The sequence below is a fragment of the Psittacula echo genome (genome assembly GCF_963264785.1).
Source record: "Psittacula echo genome assembly, chromosome: 7".
Classification (NCBI taxonomy): domain Eukaryota; kingdom Metazoa; phylum Chordata; class Aves; order Psittaciformes; family Psittacidae; genus Psittacula; species Psittacula echo.
Window position 1 is genome coordinate 30,084,454 of NC_137740.1, and position 27,683 is coordinate 30,112,136.

At 39.8% G+C, this 27,683-nt stretch overlaps 2 protein-coding genes across 2 annotated transcripts in view; one reads left to right on the plus strand and one right to left on the minus strand.

Annotated features, from left to right (window-relative positions):
• MCF2L2 (MCF.2 cell line derived transforming sequence-like 2) overlaps positions 1 to 27,683 on the plus strand; it is a gene marked incomplete at both ends in the record, with an annotated part of 161,846 nt that overhangs the window by 58,473 nt on the left and 75,690 nt on the right. Inside the window, 2 exons of the mRNA XM_080623389.1 lie at positions 10,176 to 10,279; positions 13,671 to 13,759. Coding sequence (XP_080479515.1) covers positions 10,176 to 10,279; positions 13,671 to 13,759 — 193 coding nt within the window. The remainder of the gene's footprint in view (positions 1 to 10,175; positions 10,280 to 13,670; positions 13,760 to 27,683) is intronic.
• On the minus strand, positions 17,998 to 19,122 carry B3GNT5 (UDP-GlcNAc:betaGal beta-1,3-N-acetylglucosaminyltransferase 5; the record flags this gene model as incomplete). The annotated part of the gene is made up of 1 exon (XM_080623224.1): positions 17,998 to 19,122. The coding sequence occupies one exon, from the start codon at positions 19,120 to 19,122 to the stop codon at positions 17,998 to 18,000; it is 1,125 nt and encodes a 374-aa protein (XP_080479350.1).

Genomic DNA, 27,683 nt, shown 5'->3' on the forward strand with positions numbered 1-27,683 from the left:
AAACTTTCCTTTCTCAGCAGGAAGATTAGGACAGCCAGTAGCCTGACCATTTTGCTTTCTAGGCATGCTATCACAAGGTCATACAAATGTCCCTGTTGTTCTCCTCTGCTCCCCAACACTCATCTTTTCTTACCCAGGAAAAAAAAAATTCTTCCAGTTAGTATGCCAGTTTGACATCTGTACATTTTTTCCCTGAACTATGTAGGTTTTAACATACAGTTGCTACCTCAAGCTTCAGCTTTGCTGTTGGTTTAAGGCAAGCTGAGAGCACATTTCCTTTGAAGAGGTCCTGCTCTGCTACCTGCACATCCTCCAGTAATATGTTCCACTTTTGCACTGTTGTTGGCAGTCAATTAGCTGTATGAGTTGTGATTCACCTTGAAAACTCAATGATGTAGTAGTTAGTTTTCCATCGCATGAGTTACAAAAATCCAGGGAGCTCTGGAGATCACATAACCCAATCACCCTGCTCAAAGTGGCACTAACTTCAAAACTGATCAGATTGTTCACTGCATGGGCACTACTGCTGAAGCAAAAGAAGTTGCAGAAAAGTGGGGTTAGGTGGTCAGTAGGTCAGAACTAGCTAGTCCCTGCTAGTGGTACTACAGAATGGCTTTCACCTATTGTGAAACTGCATCTTCAGGCTGAATGCTAGTCTTGTGGTTTTGTGTGTATGTGCAGTCTCTTGTGTTTCTTGAACTTCTTTCTTGTCATTTCAGAGCACTTGCAGATTTTTTTAATTAAACTTTTGGTATAGATAGAACCTTAAAGAATAGTCACTAGTATATAAATGACAATGCTTTAAGTTTTGATTCTGATTCATACAGCCAACCCTGTACTATGAGCTCTTTCACAGAAAATCATGAGATGATCCCTTGCTTTGACCCTTGCAGTACAGTTCAGTGTTACACACATAATACAGGATAATTGTGTGACAAGGCTTAGCCTCTGATATCCTGTTGCAAATGACTAGGTAGTTTAAACTTACTTACTCTAAAATGTTACTCCAGTTGTTCTCTGAGGAGATGCAAAGTGCAACCCAGTCCTGTTTAGACGTTGATAAGTAGACTGTAGCATCTCATTCAAATTCTTTGTGCCTGAAGATGGTTGACCTAGAGTATTCTGTACAAAAAAAAAAAAAAAAAAAAAAACAAAAAACCAACCTAGTTACTTCAACTGCCATGAACAGTACACGTATATCTACATATTCTGTGTAATGGCATCCTTTGGGTACTATCCAAATTGTCCACTACATACTTTAAATTTCCTAAGTCCACTTTTCCTCAGAATGACAAAGCTCTTGGCAAGTATTGGTGGTAAGTATTTTAACATCTTTTCCTCTGAAATAAAACTGAAGCACAGATAAACTGAGTGATTCACCAAGGGGTTTTGCAGTCTGAGTCTGAAATGTGGCTGAGAATAGAAGCAGGGACACTGAGTTCTATTCCAAGCCTTGAAAATGAGGCTGTAAAGTTCTGCTTTTCTTGAAGCTATCCTCTCTCGGACTTTCCTCTGTGCCCTCTCTTCACATTCACAGGATCAATGCAGTATCAGTTTTTTATTTATGGAGAGAATTTACTGAACACCATCTTGGAAAAATGAGAGAGGCTAAGAGCACCGTCTTGAAATAGGTATTGTAACATAGAAACATGTTACTATTTGTTACCTGAACATTTCTAAAAGTTTGCAAAATAGATTATGCAAAATAAAATACCATATTCCTAGGCTTTGTAACTACAAAGACAGGCAAAGTCAATGAAAAGTGGTAAACAGAAATAGAAGGCCAGAAAGAAAGGCTTTTGTCCCCACGCAGCAGATGTAACAATACCATGGCAGCATTGCAGTGGTTGTCTGTGCAAGGGAAAAAAAAAAGTTACTTTCATTCCGGAATAGATTTTCTTTTTTTTTTTTGACTTGCTGACCATGCATTTCCCTAATAAGGAGTGGTATGGGAAATTCAGTCTAATTCAGAGTGATAATGGAAAAAAATCTTAACATATATGAAGGTTCAGGCATGAAATACTCCATTATTGTAACTATGAGACTCTTTATTTTACATGGAATATGTGCATACAGGCAGAGCTGATACCATGTATGAGTGAAAGGGCATATTTCTGTCAGAGAAATGACTGTCACAGTTTCTTATGGCCTTAATAGTCTCTAATGACTCTTCACAAAGTCTTAGCTTAGAGAAGACCCAGAAAGGCACCTCAGAGCTGAACTGTAAACTCTACCTCACCTAATGCTTTTCTGTGGATCTGGAAATTCTGAAGCATTTTTTTTTCATTTTTCTTAAAGCTTTCGGTTTCACAAATGAACTTGTAAATTTTGTGGGGATGGGTCTGTTCAGTACTGAAAAACTGATACTGGAATTATAATGGTTGAAACTAGATGATCTTAAGGTCCTTTCCAAACCAGACCATTTTTTGATTCTATGATGCTCAAAAGTCTATGCCAGCTAGACTTGTTGCACATTTTAGCCATGGGAATCTGCTTAATTATTCACAGATCAACCCAGAAAATCCTCTGCTGACTCTCTTATAATAAATGTCTTGAAAATATGTAATTAGTATATATGACATCTTATTTCAAGGAGAACTCTTTTTATTCCCTATGGAAGCTGCCTGAAAACTAATAATGGCTAAACTGGTCCTTGTGTAAGTTGAGAGAAAAGAAGCGGCACTTAATGCAGAAATTCCTTTGCTCTAGTTCACTTCTGAGGGTATCACTTTTGATGACTTCACTACATATTTGTGGTCTGTGTTTCTGTACAAAACTCCTTAGCTGGAATGAATTGGGATAGGTCCACAAAGTCAAACCATGCAGGCTAGTATTGCCCACAGGCTGTCAGGCACAGTGGGATAAGCCACAGAACTGTAAAAGATAGTACAAGCTATTAGGGATGACTGTAGTTAGCATTTTTCTATTTTAATTTGCTTGTAATTCTCCAAAACTCTAACTCTTTGAAATGAAACTTTCCCAAAGGCTATCTTCTTCAGCCTGCCACTTCCTTGGAAAACTTAAGTAGAAAATTATTTGGCCATCTCAGTGAACAAGGCTAGGAAAAGTCTCCCTTTAATTACCTTTGGTGAGAGCTGGAATGTGGCACTACAAAATAGTTTCATCCCTTCCTAAAGTGCCCAGATGTGGCAGGATTATATGCACTTAGAGGAAAAAAAGCTCATACATGTTCACTATATATGAACCTGCTACAGTTTAGCTCCTATAGCCTCATTTCCTTTGTTGTCAGCAAAAACCTTTGGATCACAGAGACAAAATATGTTTCTTATCCCTGCACTGCTAGTTTCCTTACACTATGATCTTGCGGCAGCTTAAGCCCTTCTTAATGCAAGGCTGTCAGTCTCCTTCTCTTCCCTCTTCTTTGCCCAGCACAGCAGTGTGTTTGTAACTCTGCTCTCTCTCGGAACTTATGGTCACGTAACTAGTGGCAACAAAGGAGGAAACTGAAAACTGCCACTGGGGGTGGATGGGTGTTTTGTTTTGGCTAGTTCAGCCCCTCATCATCCGGTTCCATGAACAGCAATGCTGACAAAAAAAGGAGGCAGAAGTGTGTGGGCAGAGGTTGGGAGGAAGGGGAGAGCTGTACACGGTTCAGATGGGTTTCAACCGTTCTGGGGTCATCCCTGACACTGACTACTTACTGCCGCTTTTATTCCTGTGGACATGGGAAAGAGAAGCTGATGCTGTAGGTGTAAAGGTTTCAACCCTGTTGAAAGTCCATGTGGGTGTTAATGTGATTCAACTTAGTGCAATTTTGCAGGGTTGTTTTTTTTTAACGACCTGTGCAACTATATGAAGAAATCTACAATGAAAGAGCAGTGAAAGACTGAAATCAGAATTACTGGGTAGGGCATGTTCTCTTCAATATGTGAAGTGGCATATAGTACCCAGTAATGTGAAAATTCAGATCTAAAAATGTCAAGTTGGTCTCCCAGAGTAGTGTATTCTCTTTTGATTTTTATCTATGGAACTCAGTGGGCTTGATAACAGCCTGTTACCTCTGAGAAGTGTTGTGAAAACAGCTCAGTAAATATTTACAAGACACTTGAATTGTAAAAATTACTATTAGAAAAAATACAAATACTTTCAGAGCAGGGATTGAAATAGCATATGGATAGTAAGGCTCTCCCCCACTGAGAAACACAGATAAAACAAAATAGTGAATAGCTGCTCATGAATTAAGTGGTTTTGACTCCAGGCACTGAATGAGGCAAGGATTCTTATAGGGGTGTGAATCAAGATGCATTAGCAGCAAAGGGGCAAAATTAGGGTTGCAAATGTAGCTGAGCTGTTGGCCTCTCCTGTCTTCTAAATGCTATAAAATATTCACCTAGGGATTTCTTTGTGTGCAACATAAATATGAAATACAGGAGCAGAGATGTCAAGATTTCTGTGAGCTCATTAAGCAAGTAACATGTTCAACAGTACATTGCACATACAAAAGCCATGACTTGCCCTACAACCATCTTAGAAAGCCAACTTGGAACATGAAATGCATAGGGGGAGACACAGCTGGAACCTTTTCAGTTCTTTAAATAATAGAATTCAAACTGGTTTCATCTCAGTTAAATGTGTACAACTGCTCATTGGATCCATTCCAGCATTCCTCACAGTCACTAGTGCATAACACTCACTAACTAATAACATCTGGATAGAGAATAAAGAAGAATGTCTTGCAGAATCTGGGGATATGTGCAGGAGAAGTGAGGCTGCAGAGGATTAGCTGACTCAGAAAAGATGGTGCATGTGATTTTCATTAACAGTTTCGGGAAACCACCAGTTTCTGTAGTTCAAGATACTTCTATAAAAGAAGTAGAGAAAAGATGCTTTCATTTTTATGTATAGCTGCTATCACACTCAGACAAGTCTGAGGAAACCAAGTAGTATGTCTCCTTGCAGAATAATATTCCACATACAGGATCTTGCTCCATGTTTCTTATATGGGCAGATGTTCAGGGAGCTTGAAGACAACTTTGCTAGAGCGAAGAAGTATAGATTATATTGCCTAAGGATGGAAAAGGCTTTCTGTATTAAGCCATTAAATGATAAACCTTAGATGCTCTACTTGTCTAAGCAAGCTGTTTTGTCATCTCCAGCATTCAAAACAACTCTTAAGCCATTATCTTCAAACTCATCTTCCTGTGAGACCATGTGAGCTGCAAGCCCCAAATAGCACTTTAGCAGACCAAGTGTTTGCATGCCTGTTCTTAAAAGGAGTTTGACTCTGCTGTAGGTGATTAGTGAGAATGCATAAACTCTTCCACAGAAAACAGATGGGGAAGCATGTGGTTGGGAAATTCAAGCAAAACCTAAATGTAAAGCATGATATTTATTTAAGGGGGGCTTTGAATGTCTTACAAGTGCTGGGTATGTGTCGTAACCCTTGACTACAGAGTCTGTGTCTCTTGGTAGCTAATGAGTTACGTTTACTCTAGCAGGAACAAACCTGAGACTAGTTACCCAGATGGGCTAATCCAGCTGTCCCTGAGCAACTGCAACTTGCACACAGTTCTGTTTGTGCCTCATTGTGCGATGTATCCCCCACTGTGAGAGATGGTGCCAGTACCCCGCCACGCAGGACCAGGGTGGGGAAATAGGTGAAACCACAGCCTTTCCTCACAAGCAGCACAGCACATTGCCCTCGCTAAATTTTTCTCAGTTCTGGGGTGGTGGAGAGGCTGCGAAGCATCAGTGAGCACGAGTCTACATCCTTTTCTAGCACCATTAGGGACAGTACAGTCCACATCACCATGTGCTGTACGCTAGGTAATAAAACAGTAATTCTGTATTTATCATAGAATCATAGAATAGTTAGGGTTGGAAAGGACCTTGAGATCATCTAGTTCCAACCCCCCTGCCATGGGCAGGGACACCCCACACTAAACCATGCCACCCAAGGCCTCATCCAACCTGGCCTTGAACACCGCCAAGGATGGAGCATTCACAACCTCCCTGGGCAACCCATTCCAGTGCCTCACCACCCTCTCAGTAAAGAATTTCTTCCTTATATCCAATCTAAACTTCCCCTGTTTAAGTTTGAACCCGTTACCCCTTGTCCTGTCACTACAGTCCCTGATGAATAGTCCCTCCCCAGCATCCTTGTAGGCCCCCTTCAGATACTGGAAGGCTGCTATGAGGTCTCCACGCAACCTTCTCTTCTCCAGGCTGAACAGCCCCAACTTTCTCAGCCTGTCTTCATACAGGAGGTGCTCCGGTCCCCTGATCATCCTCATGGCCCTCCTCTGGACTTGTTCCAACAGTTCCATGTCCTTTTTATGTTGAGGACACCAGAACTGCACACAATACTCCAAGTGAGGTCTCACGAGAGCAGAGTAGAGGGGCAGGATCACCTCCTTTGACCTGCTGGTCACGCTCCTTTTGATGCAGCCCAGGATACAGTTGGCTTTCTGGGCTGTGAGTGCACACTGAAGCCGGCTCATGTTCATTTTCTCATCGACCAACACCCCCAGGTCCTTCTCTGCAGGGCTGCTCTGAATCTCTTCTCTGCCCAACCTATAGCTGTGCCTGGGATTGCTCTGACCCAGGTGTAGGACCTTGCACTTGTCATGGTTAAACTTCATAAGGCTGGCATCAGCCCACCTCACAAGCGTGTCGAGGTCCCTCTGGATGGCATCCCTTCCCTCCGGTGTATCATGCAACTTGTTCATAGAAAACCAGTAAGCAGTACTAAAGCCCCATAGAAAAAGCCCAGTGGTGCCCCAGGTGAATGCAAGTGATAGACCCAAACCCTGCTTTCTTGGAAATATCTTTGCAATAAAAAGTTTACCTCTGCATACAATACCCTTTAACAACATTTGCTTTAAAAGCAGCATCAAGCAATTTAAAATATTAATGAATTAAAAATGAAATCTTCATTACTCATTATCCAGTGGAGTACTGTGAAACAATAGGCTGAAACAACCTTGAAACCATGCAGACCTTAGATTGTTTATAGATATCATTTTCCTTTGTTCCTGGGCCTTTGTTCTTTCAGTAGGCAGTTGAACACTGTAACTCTGAGCTTCCTCAGCAGTACAGTACAATAATGACCTTGAAATGGCCAACTGTACTGAATTTTGTAAGGGAGTTTCCCTTACAAAACATTTCACAGTCCAATCATAATTGGCAAGTATTTGGGCTGTTTCTTTCTAAAGCGTTTCAGAAAGTACGTAAATGTAGTGACATGCAGGGCCAGTCAATAACTCAGAAATACTCTGGAGCATAACTGAAAACAGATTGCTTCCTGTTTTCAATTCATTTCTGGGTCTAATTGGAAGAGGAAAGTTGCTGTGTCAATCTGAATAAAATTCACCCCTGAAATAGAAGTAGTTGCATCTATCTGCTTCCTCCTTTATGAAAAGTGTCATGCTGTTGAAGCCAAGACTAAAGTGGTAAACTGATCTGCATAATTTGCTGCTGGATCAATGATCATCTGCTCTTGGGCTTTTTATGAACCTGTCATCTTTCTCTTAAACTGCCCAGTGCTCTCTTTCCTGAGTGAGTTTGCAAGTTGTGATCCAGACACCAAAGTCCTAACTTTGATTTCCATGTTTTCTGCTGACTGCTTTTAGTCAGGATTTTCATACCAGTATCAACCATCCCTTCAAGCTAGAAAGTTTTCTGATTAATGGATAGGTCAAACAACTTGGTATTGCTGACTATGCTGTTCTAAGAAGTTCTTGAGTTTCCTGAAGTTACTTTCTTTGCTTCCATTCCCTTTAATAACACATCCACTATATATAAAACTTTGGAATTAGCTTTGTAGAACAATCCAATGGGCTGAACTCAGATTTAGATATAGTAACTGGACAATGGCAGAATAACTATTGCATTCCGAAGTGCCTGGTAAGCATGTGGGGGAAAGAGTATGAAACAATATTTTTGTTTCTTTAATGGAATTGCAATTTTTGTTATCAAGTCTTAGATTATTTTTTAATGCTGTTTTTTTCAATGTATAAATACCGTATAGTTGAGAGAGGCTACAAGAGACAATATTGTTCAGTGATAGGTATGATCACAGCCTGCATCTTGTCAAGACAGCAGTAGATGAGAATTTAAGGCTAAACAGAATCTTCAGTATGCATTAGTATGGAAGCATTTGCTGATGCTTGTAACCACTTTAGTCAGGTTTTCATGGGAAAAAAACATAAAAGGGCCTGTTTGAAAATTTATCAATAAGTTGATGATCAAATATTCTGGTTTTGTCATCAGTAGAAATCATCCTTCCTGCAGATTAGAAAGGTATGAAGAACTTTGACAATAAGTAAAGAGCTTATATGTGCTGCATGTTGCTTTACCCCCCCTTGGCTTCAAAATGTCAGTACACCACTTTTGGGGTGATATAACGGTACCTTTGAGAGAACAATTACTACTTTGTGAAAAGCTTTCTTGAAGATGGGAAAAAGGCATCTGTTGAAAGTAGTGCTCAGAATCAAAACAAATCCCCTGCTGTATATTCTGAAAGAGAGTGATGGAAGAACCAAAGAGTCGACATTTGCATTTCAGCTCAGTCCTGGGAACCATAAGAATTTTCTAGTGCTTGATTACAGCTGCTGGTAGCTGCCAGACTTTGCTGTTCTGTTGAAGAAACTTTCTAATATGGAGTCATTGTAAGGCAGTAATAGGCATAAAATGGACATTGCCAAGTTCTCATGTCATTCAACAGGCCATAAAACCAGGAAGTTATAGGGCAGAGCTAGAGAGAAGCTGCTTTAATTAATTCTCTTCACAGCTGCATGGTAAGGTGGTTGAAAAGATACCGGGTAGAAGAAACATCAGCTTCTATTTTATTGCCTATGAAACTGATATGTTGTCTTTTTACCTGCATATAATTTAGGGTGTTTCTATGCTTTTTTCTCCCTTTTTTACTACATTAAAAAATAAATTAATGACAAGAGCATTTGAAAATTTGCTGAGTTTCTTTAAAAAAAAGTATTCAGTCCTCTCCTACATTAATCTTTTGATAATGTGACCTCCTCATTCAAAGATGTCTGCATCTTTTTATTGCATCTCTCAGCTTCTCACAGAGAAGAAAAAGTTATTAGAGACCACCAAGACTCTCAACGCCTCAAGACATTAAACTTGGTGAAATCATCTTAGACAGAATGTTACCAGATGCATTTGAAAACACCAGCTTTTATTTTTGAAAACGTTCGTGTTCAATTGGAAAGTTTTCTCTGAATAAAACTGAGAAGGACTTAATCTCAAACTTGCAGCAATTTTGTTCTTTGTTGCCTGACCCAGACTGTTTGATCACTTCATCTGGTATTCCTATTTGGTTTTACTATTACATGCCTGTATTAATTAAGCAACTAAGAAAAAGGAGGGCACTGCTTGCCTTATACACATATAGCATGCACTGTGAACTTATTGTCAATTTGAAACAAAAACTGTAATAGCGAAGCTATTTTTTTACTCAAGCCAAATGTATGATGCCTCTTCTCATTGTTCGTTCTAGAGCTTTTCTTTGGACAGCAGTCTCAGGATAAGTGGGTTTGTTTTTACAGGTGATTTTCTAGTAGCATTAGACAGCTCACTGTCAACTGTGGTTTACTGAGGCTGCAAGGCCAAACAAACCTGACATGACAGAGCAGATACTGAAGCAATTTCCTCTGATTCACTGGCATTACATACATGGTCACAGTGATTTGCTGAACACCTGTATGATTACGCTTTTGAGACTTGTTCATGTGATGAAACCTTACAGAGAACAGTCCTTTGTAATCTGACATTAGCAAACCATTACCAGAACCAAAATTTCCTTGTATTGGAAACCCACACACATAACACCACCTGAGCTGAAAAACTGCAAGTGAAAATTACCCAACAGTTAATACAGCTGGCTAACATTTACCTGTGCTGCCCTAGAGATGACTGCCAGGGAGGAAGCCAAACCAAAGGACTGACTGCAGAGTAGATTTTTAGGTGCCAATTTGAGACACAATGGAGCACCAAACAGTGAAGCTCATCTCTTGTGCTGGCTGATCTGTCACCACTCCAGCCACAATTCAATTCTCTAAGCTGGGTTTCAGTTGCCACTAATGTGACAGGATCTTTGCTCATAGTTTTTATTAGGAAGTTGGATTTCAATCTTTAGGATACATTTTCTAATGTTACTTCTTTTTTTTTTTTTTTTTTTTTTTTGACTCCTTCAGCTGCCAACAGGAGGTCCACAGAAATTTCCTGCCCTCCAAAGACCATTTCTGAAGTAGAGCTATCAAAAAAGAAAAACATTAAGAAGACTAAAGGTGGAATTAAGGTAGGAGGATCTGTGTTTTTGAGTACATCCCATATCATGAGAGAACTTGGTCTTGTTGAACTTCACAAGGTTTGCACTGGACCATTTCTCCAGCCTCTCAAGGTCCCTCTGCATGGCATCCTTTCCCCCCAGTATGTAGACTGCACTGCACAGCTTGGTGTTGTCAGCAAACTTGCTGAGGGTGCACTCAATCCCACTGTGCATATCACCGACAAAGGCGTTAAACAGCACTAGTCCCAGTACTGACCCCTGAGGAATACCACTCATCACTCCACTTGGGCTTTGAGCCATTGACCACAACTCTTTCAGTGTGCCCATCCAGCCAATTCCTTATTTACCAAATGGTCTATCCATCAAATCAGTGCCTTTCCAGTTTAGAGACAAGGATGTTATGTGGGATAGTGTCAAATGCCTTGCGTTAAGTCCAGGCAGATTATGCCAGTTGCTCTTTCTTTATCCACCAGTGCCACAGCCCCATCACAGAAGGTCACCAAATCTGTCAAGGCATGATTTGCCCTTAGTGAACCCATGTTGTCTGTCACCAATCACCCCCTTTTTGTTCGTGTGCCTTTGTATAGTTTCCAGAAGGATCTGCCCTATGGCCTTGCCAGGCACGGAAGAGAGACTGACTGGCCTCCAGTTCCCTGGGTCTTCCTTGTTTCCCTTTTTAAAAATGGGGGTTATATTTCCCTTTTCCCAGTCAGCAGGAACTTCATTGTGCTGCCACGACTTCTCAAATATGATAAATAACAGCTTGGCAAATACACCCACTAGTTCCCTCAGGACCCATGGATATATTTCATCTGGTCCCATAGACTTGTGCACCTTCAGGTTCCTTAGATGGTCTCAAACCTGATCTTCTTCTACAGCAGGTGGTTTTTCATTCTCCCACTCCCAGCCTTGTGATTTGGGCAGTGTGGCTGGAGCTCTTGCTGGTGAAGACCAAGGCAAAAAAGTCATTGTGTACCTCAGCCTTCTCCACATCCTGGGTGACCAGGTCTCCCTTTCTTTCCAGAGGGACCCACATTTTCCCTTGGTTTATGTACATGGTCTAAATCCAAATTATTTCTGTGCACAGGTGTTATGTAGCTTTGCCACCATCCCCTTTAAGTTAAAAGTTTACTGAAGACAGAAATCAAATCATATTCAATGCCATTCACTTACAGCCTTTTAAATAATAACTTTGGAAATAATGTTCTTGCATCTTCCCTGCATTAAGATTCATATATCATTAGCTCTTTAGGGCAGCATATCATTAGAATAGTAAAAAATGCTATTTAAGGTATGTTTTGAAGAAGAAAAATATGAATGTGTTGAGGGAAACAATACAACTAATATTCAAAAAGAACACTGAAAGAACTTGGGTAGTATGGGAGAGATGTATGATCTTGATCAGATCTTGACTGTCTCATGAAAGTGTGATAACAGCAAGTGTCCTTTTTTTATAAAGCTTTTTATAAGCTTTGTCAATATATCTCTGGGGAAATGTCCCAACCTAAAATAAGTTAGACCCCAGGGAAACAAGATAACAACTGCAACTGAAGGGCTAATGTGTCAACTTTTTCATAGGTCATTAGTTATTTTAAAGGTGGTTTTTACAGGTGAGCTCTGTAAGAGAACATATCCAGTAACAGAGATCACATTGTATGATGAAAGTTCCCTGGGTGGTTTCCACTTTAGCCCACTATTAATGAAGATATTCTTAAAGTAAACATTTTGGACTTCTGATTTTTAATCAGTAATCCACAGAACAAGATTCGTACTTTGGCACTTCTTACACCAGTAACAGCCACACATGAAAGTTCTACTTTGCTTTAAATATAAAAAAATGGTTTGATCTGATCTATATGTGATTTCTGCACTAACAGGATTAGAATTAGTTGTTTTGGGGGGGTTGTTAGTTTATTGGTTTTTATTTTCTGGGAGGATGGAAATATTCAGTAGGGAGAAGGGGAGGAATAGTGTTACCCTGAGGCACAAAAAGCTAAAAATGTATCAAGTGTCTACCTGGCACAATTCTATTAAACTTTTGATATAATGCAAGCTACTTCAACCCAACTCTTCTATTATTCATACCCCTGACTTGCTGACACATTTGACCTTTATTGCCCAAAGGTGAAAAGCAAAAACTAAATTCAGTTTATTTTCTGAAATGGCCAAAACAGCCTTACAGCTTCACTAATAAGCACAAAATAAAATCTAGTTATCACCAGCATCATACAGCTGTTCTCACCTTTATCTAAACTCATATAAAGTGACTTTGGAATCAGTCTTATTCTCATCAGTAATGCAGGTGAGCAGCTGCATTCCTCCCACAGAGTTAGGTATATGCAACAACCTGGTACAGGCTTTATGAAAACATCCATTCATTCATTTTTAAATCTACTTTACAAGACTACAATGCAAATTATGCCCACTTTCCTTCCCTCCCATTGTTGCTACAGAATTTGTTTGTATTTTACTTCTGAAACTAGTTCATGTAAGTATAGTTCATTAATGGATTCCATCATCACCAACCAGCTAATGAATTTGGCTACACAGACCATGAGATAGGCTGCTGCTTTTTCCCTCCGCCAGAATCAGCCCTTAAAAATGAAAGTGCTCAGGAACCTAAAAGACTCTGCTGCAGTTTAGATATTGTCTTGGATTAACTGCAAACACAGCCACTGAGATGTTTCACTGAATTTGAAGAGATTGCCTTTGAGTAAGCCCAGTAGTGCTTGGTACTTTTAAAGCCGCAGGCAAAAGGAGGAAAAGCCTGCTTAAAACTTGCCTGGAGCACACTTGAAATGATCCAACTTTGCAAGACTGGACAAGGAAGAAAGTTAATGTTTCTCAAAATATTATGTAAAAGGCTTCAGTCGCTTTCAACCTAGGGACAGCCCTTGCAAATGTATAATGTGCTCAGTATTTGAGCACATATGTACTTACATAATACTGCTGCTAGTACAAAGGCACTTCTCAGAGGCACAAGACAGTTTCCCCATGCTTCTCCAGATGGTACTGTACAAAGAACTCTGAAAACTTGAAGTCTTTGGGCTGGCTTCAGGCAGGAAACAAAAAACCGTAGTATTTCAGAGTCTAAGGAACAGACAGTTACTGTCTGCAATTATCTACGTTAGGAGATAATGCACCTTCTGTGGCAGAAGAACATAAAGACACTGCCTGGAGTCAAGAATGCCTCCCATACCAATACTGAGCAAGAAAGCAGAAAAATGTAGAGGAAGTAGTCTTGATTTACAACCTACACATCTAGAATTATTTTAACTTGTCCAGTGACTTACTAGACTAGGTAGGATCTGGTTTTATTATTTTAAAAAGTTAAAAATTCTGTAAGTAACAGCATCAGCAATTAAGTATTTTCAGTTTTACTGTGTCCTTTTTCATTCAGATTGAAGTGATGCATGAAGCCAGCCAAGGAGGATCTAGCAGAGTCCTTGTGATGAGTGAAAGTGATGAAAACTTGTCAACAAGGAGGAGGTAAGGTGCACATGTGAACCAGTATCTTTTTGTTGTTTTTAGAGTGCAAATAACTGCATTTATAGTACATTTTATATTATTTAAGTTCACTAGATATAATCAAGACCCTGAAATGCTTATAGACATACATTTATACACAGTGTATCAAGCTGGAAAAGCAAGCAAGATTTATCTTTTGTTTGGGGTTAGTGGTTTAGTTAGGGTTTCTGGTTGTGGGGTGGTTTTTTTGTTTTTGTTGTTGTTGTTTTTCTTGGAAGCATTAATTACATGACATGAGAAGTCATTAGAATAAACCTTGCAAGTATTTACCAAAAAAAAAAGCCATATTAATCTCACTGTTTTCAGGATATTCATATTTGACTATATGCTTTTGAGAAGCTTCTGTTTTCATTAAATGCAATCAATAATCTTTTCTCCCTTTCTGCAAAGTCTTAAGAAAAAGATTATTAATGATGTATTCTAAAACACCAAATAGTTAAGTCGTTTAGTCTAACAAAAAGTCCCAAGCAAACCCAGTTTAATTTAGTTGAACTGCACTCTTTCTAGGCCAAAGGGAACAATTAAAAAAAGAACCACACCAAAAAAACCCCACAACAAAACCCACCCTGCAACAAGCCAAAACCCACAATCCTCACTGACATAATTTTCTTTGTTCTCTTCTTCAGTATGATTTAGATAGTTTATGCGTTATGCCTTTCTCTCAACACAGGTATATGCTGAAATTACTTGATGTAAAAGACTACATTTCTAAAAACAGTAGCTTGTCTATAACGCTAGACAAATTGCAGGCACATACAAAAATGCAACTTATTACTATGTGAACTTAATTGCACCCTATGAAAATATTATGACTGGTCTCCAAACCATCAGCAAGTTTTCAAAAGGTGCAAAGTGTGATCTGAAATAGAAGTTATTCAGATAGATACACATCTCTTGAGGAATGATTACAGGAAAAGAACATACAACTTTGGAGTTAATATTAACAAGTAAAGCTTCTAATATCTGGAGGTTTTACACAACTTTAGACCTAGAAACTTGGTAAACAAATTTTTGAGCTGTCTCTTTTCTCAAGAACACTTAATTCACCTTTTGTTCTACAAAAGGTTTGATTCAAGGCAGAATAGAAAGCAAGCAGGGGAAAGGAGGGGAGAAAGCAGTTTGAAATCCTCTAACAAGAGGGATCTCAGAATAGCATTTAAACACATCAGAGGTAAGCCTGTCAGTTACAAAGAAAGCAACAAGAGATATTTACCTTCGTTTTGTTGTTTTGTTTTTTAAAATAAATGTCTGTTTATTCAAAACAAGTTTTACAAAACAATTGTCTTTTTGTGGTACAGAGCAAAGTTTAAGAATAAATACTGAATATTTTGTATAAAAATTAGAAATATCAAAGGGAAACTGATGCAAACCAAACAAACAGGTAAAAAGATAGCATTAAATATGCTGTGCAACAATGTCAAACTCAATGAGGAGTGACCATTCAGGCTGATACAGTTTTATTTGCAGAAGTAAAACCTGACAGTCCTGCATTGGAGCACCAAGACTATTGTTAAAAAAGGTTCCAGATAAAGGCGTACAAATCTTAAGTCAAAGTTTAGAGCCAGAAAATAAGAAGTTTTCTAGCGTCTCCATTTTTTGAAAAGGAGTGCCTTCATGCTTTCTTTTTTATTCAGCAAGCAACTTCTTTTCACTGCAGCAAAAGAAAATGCATACTACAAACATCAAGGCTCTTTTAAGATTAAGAAGCAACTTAAAAGTCAAACCAGCTGTAAACTGAAGTATTTCAATGGTCAAAAGGGATTTTCAAATAATGGCAAACAATATTTAAGCAGTGTTTTAAATGTTAGTTAATTTAAGCTACTTAAAACTTACTTTACCTTTGCCTGTGTGAGTGAAAACAATAAATACCAACACAGTTATGCTGGAAAAAACTGTAGTCTTAATAGTACATTTTGGTTGCAATACTGCATATGAAGACCCTCTTTCCATACATTGAACAGGGTGGCTTTTTCTAGTAGGGCATTTTGCTGTGCAGCTTAATTTAAATGGCTCACAACAGGTCAGAGATCTGATGAAGCAGCTTTCCTTCAGTGCAGAATACTACTTTTTCTATATGTGGATTTAATTCTCCATAAGCCAACAGGTTATATACATCTAGGGTTGTCTTGGGGTGGTTGTTCTTGAGTGTGGGGTTTGGTGGTTTGTTTTCTTTGTTTTTTTTTTTTTTAGTACTATAATCAATCTGTGTAGGCAAGAACAGGAGCTGGATTTGTTCTTTCTGAAGTACAGCTGTTAAATTCTTCAATCAGTCCGACAGTGATGATATATCTCTGGGCTCTTTATATACCTGACATTTGGGTGCAGTTAGGACTTTTATTCTTTTCCTTCTGGAAAACCATTTATAGAAAGTTACATATTTCACTTCATTCCAATAGCTATCTACCATCCATCTGAAACAGCAGCCTAGAGAACAGTCAGCAAGCTCAATCCTAGATTCTGTCTATGCTAACATGTACCATTTCAAAGCATTAAAACCTGCAGCACAGCTCCAAGAACAGTAGCAATCATTTAAACAAAGTTTACTACTTGCAGCTTAAAGCTGCCAGGTCTTGTATACCTGTTCTACGGTAAAGTCAGAAGACACAGATCAGTAATGTACACAGTGAGAAACTTCAGGCAGAAGAAAAAGGCTAGTCTTAGACCAAATGCCCAAAAGCAAGTAGTATTGCTTCTGTAATTAGTATATTTCAAACAGAGGCTTGATAATTTGTGAGCTTTTGCATTGTCATTGCTCTGCTGATAAACTTGACTCAATCAAGCATTCAGAAGTAGTTCCCCACTAAAACTTGTTCCCATCAAATAAATCAGTTCAGAAGCAGTATCTGACTGTACCTTGTGTGAGCTGTGTCTACTCCAGGAACAGCTACCACAGGTTTGGCAATTAGCAGCTAAAATACCTATCCTGAGAGTCCGTGAAAACACCATTAGTGAGCTATACAAGAAAAGACTGCAGACAGGCTAGAACTTTGGTTCTCTGCAATATTTATATGGCACCACAGTACAACTTATAATAGCTGACATTTGAATATCACTTAGTTCTAGCCCAATTTACAACACAGATGTTCTGTTCCTCATGCAGGTGATATTAACATTGAAATATGTTCAAGATACAGGGGGTCGTGGACACAAACTACCCTGAAATTTTAAAGATGATCTTGTACTTAAGACTCCAGGAGAAATATTTTACTGATTTTGATTTGTGTACTGAATTTCTGTGGATCACCATTTCCTTATCCCTTCACTGTGAAGTCAAAATTTGTGCAGAAAATATACTGTCTCTCTTTGTTAGTACAAGCATGACATTTTGCCTTTTAAAGTTTTTAACAGTTTTAAATTAGCTATAAGTAACATTGTCAGGGACTTCTGCTTACTTTTTAGTACCATGAATACTGGAAAACAGAAGCATTGTTACAAGGAAACTCATTTAGCTTATTTGCTTATTAACTATGGAACTATTTAAATATACTGCTTCAGTTTTCAGAAGGCAGAAAGATTAGCAAAACCAGCTACATGGAGTAATATTTTATTTTTATTTTTTCAAGTTCTAAAGGAAGCTCCTTTGTTAAAACAACCAAGTCAGAGGGCACTCAAACACTGTTTCCCTATTTCAAAGGTTTAGGGAGCTTTGAGAAAAAGACTGTAGCAGGTCTTCACTTCTAGCACTCACTGTCAGTTGTGCAGGTCTAGACTTACTTTCTATGAAGCATTGAGAAATGGTGAATATTTGTAGTATTTTGCCTTAAACCACTGCAAGTCTCATTCATCAAGTCAGTTCTACTTTCCTTGTGTTTTAAAATGTCTATTCCATTTTGTTATAGCAGACTTTTATCATGTGCCTTAGTTCACATACTTTTATTTTTTTAAGAAAAAAAAGCTTCAGACTTACTGACAAGTTCAAAGTAACACATTTTCACCATGAATTTCAAAGTCTAGAAGTCCATTATAGTTATTTAATCCAGATTTGCATCCCTTGAAGAGTGTAAAAAACCAGGCTACAATGTAAAAAATTGCAGTATAATAGAAGAGCGATTCCAGTAAGTTTCTGGATAGAATTTAGGACCATCTTCCCTCCCCACCCCATTCACATGTGAATTTTACCTCTTTATCTTTTGAATAAACAGCTAAAAAGTTGTTGCTCTGTTTTGGCTCAGTGGATCTTCAACATAGATATTCAAGTATTAAGCAAATGCAGCTGAACAAGGATATGTGTCCTCATAGTATAGTTTACAGAGAAGCATTATATTGACTATCCTGCAGTATATTCTACCCCAAACTCCTGAAGAGAACTTTTTAACTTTAGGATCTGTAGCCTGCTTCCATAGCTGTTGAAGATCATATACATGTCCATGAGATGTCATCATTTTGTTATAAATGCAGGGATGATATGGAGCCTTTCCTTCCCCAGAAAAAAATACATGATGTTGTGGTACAATTCCCATTTTATTGGCACAGAGACCCATGAAAACATCATCTATATAAAGACTTGTATTGAGAGTCAATGAAGCCTCATATACTTTAGCTGCTACATCATTTGATATTACGTATGCAGCTCCTGCTGTGTAGTCAGGATAAGAGGGCCACTGGTACATTTCATATGGAACATAGTATTTGCTACTCTTGTCTCTTACGGGAGGGGATCCGCGATGGACACGACCAATCCAGAGATCTTGAACACCCATTTGTGCTAGACTTTGGAGATAAGCAACAAGATTTGGCATATGGATAAAGATATCATCATCTGCAGACATAATGAACCTGGCATGAGGACAGTAGGCATTCACCCAGCTAAACTGCAATAGCAATTTAAGAGTAAGATTGTGGAAAGTATCCAAGAAGTCTTGCTGAATCAAATCATTGTATTTCTGGTCTTCCAGCAGAAGTTCTCTTTGCAACAAGTGATCTGTTGGTCGTCCTAAAGCAAAGAGAGTTTTAATGGTGGCATTAAGTTTAGAACGAACATACTTTTCATTTCCCCAAGTTTGTCTAATTGCATCTCTCCGATGACGGTTTTCAGGAGAAGTCTTCACAAACAATAGGAGAAGGACATCCTGCTGCTGACATTTCCCTCTGTGGTTGATCAAGTACTGGTAGCTTGACACTCTGTCCAAGTTATCCCTGTTGATAGACAGGCTGTCATTCACAAAATGGTAGCTATTTATGAGGTATCTGTATGAATAGGACTTCATATGGCTCACAATGTGATTATCAAATGGTCCCCAAAAAATCATGAGACACAGTATGAAGCACGTGGCAAATATCTGCAAAAAATGGCATTTTCTGACTCTTCTGGGACTAACAAACATTCTGATGCAGTTTCTATAATCCTTATTCTTGTTCAGGATCAGTTTTCACAGTGCCTGTGTTTCAGCTTAAGAGCACAGTGTCACCCCTTCAAGATAAGTGTCCATTGTAAGGCATGTTGTCTTTCATTCAGCATCCTTGCAAAGCCAGCTTTGTTCACAAGTCATCTTTCTCCAAAAGTGTTTTTCTTTGACTGAAAGAATGCAGACGGTTTTGAAAGATGAGACTTGTAGATGAGTATTTTCCCTTTGGGCATCTTGAGGTGAACACACAGTTCTGATCGGATCTTCTCATGTGTTTGTCTCCATGAAGATGAATATCTATCAACTGTAAGGAGGTGGGAGAGGAGAAAAGTTTTAGTGAGCTGTCATTAACACATCAAATTTTAGGTTTGGTCATGGAACAGAGCTGACTACTCTGACACTCCCCACCACCACCCACCCCTACAAATAAGCCTTGCAGCATGTTAGCGGTTGTCAGTGGCACAGAGCAAGTTTGCAGGAGGCTGGTGAAGAAGGTGAAGGAGAACCTGACACAGAGCCTTCAGTTCTGCACAAGGAGCTAATTCTTAGAAAAACCCACTGCCACTAACCAACGATGACATTTTGTTTTCATTCCTCTAAGCTCAGAAGGAAGACACACCCTACGAATGACCGAGTTTACAAGTTGTCTTTGGGGGCCTATTTGACAGCAAGACCCACGCAGAGATGTGGGACTGCTCCTGGATGTGGGAGCACGGGGGAGCCCCCCAGAGAGCTTCAGTTCCCTCACTGCTACCGCCCACCAGGCGAGAAGGGCCCGGGCCCGCGGAGAATGGAGCCAAGCCGCGCAGCCCTCCCTCTGGCCTGGCTGCAGGCCACGCGGCGGAAGCTGGGCAAGGCCCTCCGTACTCCAGCTCCTCACGGGCCGGCCGGTTCCGCCCTGAGGGGAGGCGCCGCCTGGACGTCGCTTCCTCTCCGGCGTAGGTGCTCGCTGCACCGGCCGGGGTAGCACCCAGGGCACCAGGGGGGTATTTCTCCCCTGCCTCGACCCCGCAGGCAGGGTTGTGGAAGGGAAGCAGCCGTGTGACTACCACGGCCAGCAGATAAGGATTGTTTGTAACCCGAGCTGTAGTGCAGAGATCAGTTACGCAATAAGCTGTACCAGACTCTTCAGGTAGGCACCCCTCTGTCACAGATACAGCTATTAGGATCAGGCAGTTAACAATGCCGCACTGCCATCTCTGCTACCAGCTAGTTCTTAGTGAAGCATCCAAAGCACAAAAAGCCACCCAAATCCAGGCTTCTCACCCCACGTTTTGTCATTCAGTTCTTGTAGCTAGTTGTCTCTCCTATCTGATGAACAAGAACAGCCTGAAGTAGCAGCTACTTGCTCATCCTGTAAAACCCCAACAATAGAGCACGCTTCCTGTCAGGCAAGAAATGTCAGACTAGCAGCATAAAAAGAATGGCACCCCACAAGCTAAGCACCTCTAAGACAAAACCACAACCCCCACAGCAAGAGAACAAAAGCTACCATTATTACATTTGAAGTCACATACAACACATTTTGAAATTGTTTTACCCATTTGAGGTCTTGCAACTAGATAGCATGATGAGACTGCAACAGACTATAGAGATAAGAAAACTCAGAGCAATTCTGTGGTGTAGTTATCTACCACAGGGAGAGGACTCCCTACTCAAAATGGAACCATGCACTGGTGCAGTTGAGGCTTGCAGATTATAGTGCACAACAGAAAAGCTGTATAAGCAGTTTGGTGAATAAAAGTCAGCGTTTTTTATAGTATCAGTTTAAACCCTTTTTATTTGAAAACATGAAATTAAACAATGCACCCCAGAGTTATCAACTCAGCAACTTTACAACACAATGCTATCGCAAAGCTTACTCTTGCAGATTAGATGCAAACAAGCTGCAGTATTTCAGAAATCCAGACATTTGATAGCTCCTTTTGGAGGAGTGGGTCTGAAGATACCAACTAACTTCCTGAGAGTAAGGATAAGTTCTGGTTTCCCCCTCCAACTTACTTGTGTGCTCATTTCCAAAAATCTGCACTCTGCATGAAGTTGGCCAGTTAGCACAAATGCTGCAGCATCATCTCATCCAGTTAACATTTACAAAGTCTGAAAAAAAAGCTCAACCTTCATGATAGCTTAAAAGCAGCTGACTTTTCTGAAAGTAAAGGGAGCAGAAGGAAAATCTATTTAAACACTTGAAGCAAAGTTTACCTTGGTAAACACAGGAATACACCAAAGAACTATTTTAGATTACACTTGGCTAGGGTGTTTTGGCAACAGCCTTGCAATTGGCCATGTCATCTGGTAAAAGACAGCAGCAGTTAACACCACAAAGTGACAGAGGTCACTGAAGACTAGCAGTGAAACTAACCTACATGATAGTTATTGCCACTAGGTAACAATAAAAGTCCCCGGGTGGGGGGAGAGAAAGGAGGGGAAGCACACACATACAAAAGAAAACCCCCAAAAACCCCCAACAGCTCCCCCCCCCCCCAAAAAAAAAGAAGGTAATCAAAAAAACCTCACCAAAAAAACAACCACCACCCCACCAATAACCAAACCATCAGAAATCCACCACAAAACACAAGTGACCACAGAAACAGCTTTAATTATGGAGCAGATATCAGAGAACAAAAGATACACATAGACTGAGTTTTCTGCTCCCTAGCACCCCAATCCCTGGAAGTCAGGGATGCTGGGGAGAAGAGCTTTTGCTTGAAGAAAAAGCAAGCCATAAAGTCAACTGACTGAAGGCTGGGACAGTCTGGTCTGTCATTTCCTTACTCTAGTTCAGGGGAATTAGATGTCTTTAGTGGAGAGAAGTTCAGAATCCTCTTCAGAAACACACGTCTCAGTTAAAACTTTAAATTGCTATTTTATAATGTGTATATATAGATGAGCAATACTGATGAAATTTAAGGAGGCCTACACCTACCTGCCCATCTCCCTCAAAAAAAAGCCTGAAGACTGGGATTGAAGGTGTCTGTTTCATTTTCAGAATTTTTTGTAGCCCATTTGCAATACACAACCTTTGGGCTTAGTCATGCCCCTTCCCTTAACAAGGGAACAGATTGAGTCACCATAGAAGCTATTCATTGCCAGCTGATTCTCATAATTCTGAGAAATTAAAAACCCAGCCACACCACCAAACACACCAATACGTTCTCCTAGCAAGAGAAAGCATGGTGAAACAGAGATAAAAACACGCTTGATGGTCATTTTTCTGACCACAATTAAGGTATTTTGCCTCTTGGCATGCATTTGCTTGCTTATGGCTTGGAAGCTTTTAGATTCACTCTAAGATTAGAGAGAGAATGGGAGAACAAAGTACGCATACACAGTTTCTATAGCTGCCTTCCTTGCCAGTAGATTTAAGAGTCACAACTGCATGAAGTCTTTCCCCAGCTGCAAGAACTGCAAGTTTCTCTTCACCCTGCAGCAATCCTACTGTTCCCTAAACACGTTTGTTATTTAATGTTTTGGTATTTCCACAAACATTACTTTCATTTTAATGTAGCAAATGTTTAAAATTCTGTACTTCGCATTCAGCATATATTTTGGGATGAAAGTGAAGCTAGCACAGTTTGTTATGCAAACTCCAGAGTCTGTAGAGTCACCACTGCAGAAAAGCAGATCTTTAAGGCAGCTACTTTCAATGTTCATGGCAGTCAGTATTTGAAAAAAAAGTCAGTTTTAAGTTAATTTCAGGGTAGAAGTAAAACAGTTTTGGGAAGTCCACTGAGGAGAGGCAGACAATAGAGGCCCCAAAGAAACTTAAAGACACTTCAGATGTGAAAAACAAGAGACAGACCCTCATGGGAAGAACCATGAAGAGACAATAAAAAGACATTCCAACATGGAGATTTTTTTCCAACTACCACCACCACTGTGATAAAACCTAAACCTGAGAGAGACCAACTAAGATTGCCCAGAGGGAACACACCGTAACTCTCAGCTCCAAATTTTCTCATGTGGTACAATACACAGGCTGGGCTTCAATTAATTTGTAATAGATTATATATATATATAAAAATATACATATATATATATATTTCATTCCTTCTGCCTCAGACAGAAGATAAGTTTAGGTCACAAGCAGCTTTCCCAGGCAGTGCAGGATATTACAGGAAACACTATTTTAAATAGAACCAGTTTATACAATCAGCTTGTAGCAACCATCCTTTTCATATCAATGACTCTTAGATAAAGAAAGCTCGGAAGATATACATGAAGGAACATCTCAAATATTGCCTAGTTTGAAACATCAGTCATCTGAAGAACTGCTGAATCTCTTGTGTCTATATCTTGTTGGCTGTATCAAACAACCACTTAGTTTAAGGGTGCAATTCCATGTGATTGTTGAGATCAATCAAAAGCTTACTGCTGTCAGTTTGGGTCTTGCTCTTTCTCCAACCCTGCCCTCTCATCCTCACCGCATTGACCTTCTACAGCTTGCAATAGCTCTGGAGCTTATGGGGTTGCTCAACCAGCCAATTAACAGCTCATAGCAACCTCTTCCCCTCAAAAGCAGCTTGCTGAAACCCTGAAGTATCAGAATTGATACTTGGTTGATTCAGGTCAAGCTGTATCTAGAGCCTAACTTAAATGCACAACAGGAGTGAAGGATTTCCTTTGCAGAACCAGATGTAATACACATTGTTTCTAAAGCTTTCAGTCTTTTCACTTCTTAGGCTAACAGGCTGTGTATTACTACAGAAAATTTGAAGCCTTAGGACAGGCTTTTGGGCTAAAGTTAGGATATTTCCTGTCACATGAGCTACTCCAGATCAGCTTGTTTGATAGTGGAGCAGGATGTCCAGGTAAGAAGGCACATTGCAGAGATGCTCTATCCTGCTGCAAGACTTCAGATGTCACATGAACCTAAGCTTCAATACCACTTCTACAGCATTAATGAAATGTGCCCACAGAGGTTACAGAGAACTAGACACACTTCAGTTAAAGCTGCAGGGATGAAGATTAACCCTACCTGGATTTAAATTCAGCCAGTTCTGTCAAGCCTAGTGTAACAAAGAAGCAATCCTGAAAAGAGCAGGTTGGGTTTTCCTGAAGCTTTCAGAATCTGTTTAGAAAGGAGCTACAGGGTTCAAAGAATGCATGTTTTGGCACATTTGAGAGTTTTGTTTAAGTAGAGCTTAGATTTTTTTTTTGCTATGTTTGGTTTCTGAGCAATTTAAACAGTTACAATTCCTATGAAATGGAACTCTTAATCTCCAGCAGTACTGATTTATATACTGCTTACACACCAAAAGACCAAAGGAAATCTAGTCCAATTAGCACATCAAATAAGCCATCAAAACACAAAATTACATGTTTATAAAGATTTTCTCTTCCAACTGACTAACTAAAGGGTGAGAAGGTATGTGCCTAAGTTAATGGGAGCAAAGCCTGAAGGGACGTTGCTGCTTACAGCTTTAGCTACAAGATTATGAAACCCAGGCTCTTCTGACCATTTTCCCATTGCTGACATATGCCTTCATAAGTCATGCTGTCATCACTACCCTGGCCTGTGTCCTCCTCCTGCACTCCTCAGTATCTGAAGAAAATGTATAATAAGTTGATTCGAAACTAATCTTCAGGCTCCTCTTATACATGAGCTGTCTCACAAAAGAGACCTGAGCAGAACACTGAGCAAGTTACACCCCTGACACTTCTAGGATTTCCTGCCATAGTGACAGAAGTTAATTTTAGGGAAAAAAGGGTACTTAGCCAACTAAGCCTTCATTCATAGTTTGCAAGCACCAAGATGGAAAGAAAGCACAAGCACAGAGCCTGCAAAGAAAATAATTTCAAGTAATATCAAAACTTCCACTGTTACACCTTGCTCTGTACAAAACTGGTGAGAAATGGAAGGCAAAGTGGACAGATATCCTGTAGTGAAATATGGTCAAAATGACAGTGGGATTAAAAAGGAAAAAGAAACAATCTAATGCTATAAAGACCTATGGAAAGTTTAGAGTCAGATCACAGATCTTCCACTAATAAGGAACATTAATGCAGGGAGGACTGACAGTAGCTTTCTACTTCTAGGACATTTAACCCATATTCTGCATTCTCATATTTGATTGCAAGTTCTTTAGCAACTTACAGACAGGGTACAGTTTCCTGGGATGGTAGAATCAGCATTCTTAGAGACTTTTTATGCATGCGTTGAGGTCTTAGATTGTGCAGACACCCGATTTTCTGAAGGTGAACACCAAACACCTTCCAAAACATGAACTCCTGTAATGATTCTGAGGTTGCTCCATTAAGAGCAATCTGTTTATTAAAAAGGCAAAAAACCCCACATTCCCTCCCCCCCCCAAAAAAAACCCAAAAAACCACAACAAACCAACCAAACAAAAAAACCCCAACCTCATACCCCCCAAAAAAAACCCAAAACCAACAAACAAACAAACAAAACCAAAACAAACCCAAAACGACATTGAAGTACAGCACTTCTGCCAGGGAAGTTTTGTATCAGAAATAACTACAGTAGCAAAAATAAGACATTGAAAGCTGTAACCAGTTGATGCTTCTCGTTGATACGTAACACTTCTAAGTGCTGGGGCAATCTCTGAAGCGTTCTTTGAAGGATAGCAGAGCATTAGATGGCAATTGAATAAAACACTTCAACTCCTTTAGGGCTGGAAGCAGAATCTCTGCCAGGTAACAGCTAGCTGCAAGCAGAGATGTTAGTTTCTAGAGGTTTGCACTTGCTATAACTACTGGGTGGAAATGGAGAGGGGAAACTTAAGAAATCACTCTAAAATAAGCAGTAAGCTTCCCCGCTGCTATAAGCAAATATAACTGGAGACATGTGCCAGAAAGGCCAGACTTGCCTTCTTATACTGCTTTCATCAGGATTAGTTCCTTGAAATAACTATTGTGCAGGTAGCAGGAGAGGAGCAAAAGCAGAATCACATCTTTGAAGCACCAATCTATATTTAGAGTGCAATTTTCAGTTGATTTAACCTAGGATATCCACTGCAGACTTCCCCATACAAGCTAGAAGGGAGGACTGCATTTTCCATAATGAAAGCCTCCAAAATACGAGTCATTTAGTTCAAGGGATTCTGCACAAAATGCACAAGCACCAACATGAAGTTCTTTGCTTTGTGTTCAGCAGATTGGGTTAAAAGAGACAATTCTTTATACTGACATTAATGATAATATTCCAAAGTTTTCAGAGTCTGGCAGTGACATGATTGAGGCCACATGCCCTCATTTTGTGAGGAGTAACAAAGTTCTTAACTTCCATGCAGACAAGTCAGAGATCTAAAACACAGTTACAAAGGCTGAAATGGTACTGATTGTACATCCCATTGCATTTGTTTCAGCAGATGCCAGTGATGAACTCTAATGCTATGCTGAACAGCAGTCTGCATTTATGTAAGATCACTTTTACAGTGCCAGTATTTAAAGACATGCCAAATTGGTACATGTCCCTTTCAACTCCCGTGTACTAAGGCAAAAGCATGTGGCAAAGAGGCAGAGCATATTAGCTGCAGCTGTTAATGTTACTCTGTCAGGTGTGTATGGCAGAGCTTAAGTATCAGAACCAGTTGCATAGCACCAGTCTTTCTGCTTCTGAGTGAGACTTCAGTCAGCACTTTTTATAGCCTTCAGAAAGCCTCCCACCCTCCAATTTTATAGTAGATAATTTCTGTTCATATTTTGAACCTTATCTGGAAGCTTCTCTACAAGTGGTACAAGGAATTTTCTAGTGACTATATATCACTTAATCTCAGAATACTGTAAATACACCTTGCCTGCAGAATTGGGTAAGGCATTACAAAAAGGGCTAGCTTGCTACTGCTTTCTATCCCACATCAGTGTATTCACCTCTCTACAAAAGTGTATTCCTGACAACCTTGCAAGAAGGACATCCTGTTACACATGGCAGCTTTGAGCTGAAGACTGACCAAAACTGAAGGTTGAAGAAAATGCTTTTCCCCATACTAGAGAAAGCAATTGTGAAATACCAAGAAGCAGTTAAGGATCCAGTCCAAAGCTCAACACTGGTAGACAAGAAAATGCAAATTCTCTAGTTACACATTAATGCTGAATCCCTGTTTCATAGCACGTTAACATTGAAGAGCTACAACATCACAGCCTCACCTAATCAATAATTCTTTCAGCTGCCTGTTCTAAGTAAGCCCATTCAAATATTTATTTGCAGCTAGGTCTAGAGATGTTATGTCCTGCCTATTTTCCCCACAAACCTAAAGTGATTTCTGTTCCACTCTACAAGCCATACCTGAAGATCAAACTCAACAACTATCTGAGGCAGACTTTTTCCTAACTGCCAAACTAAGAGAGGAAGTCAAATTTAAGACTGACACACCAACTGCAGGCTAGCTTAAGCTGCCTTTCTGTGGGGCCTCACTTTAAAACTTTCATTTTGCTTAGTTAGAATACTTAAAAAAAAAAAAAAAAAAACCAAAAAAAACCCCAACAACAACTGTCATGGTTTAAGCCCAGGCCGTAAATTAGAACCACGCAGTCTACTTCTCCCCCCCACCCTTTCTTCCCCCTGCTCCTGGAGGGAC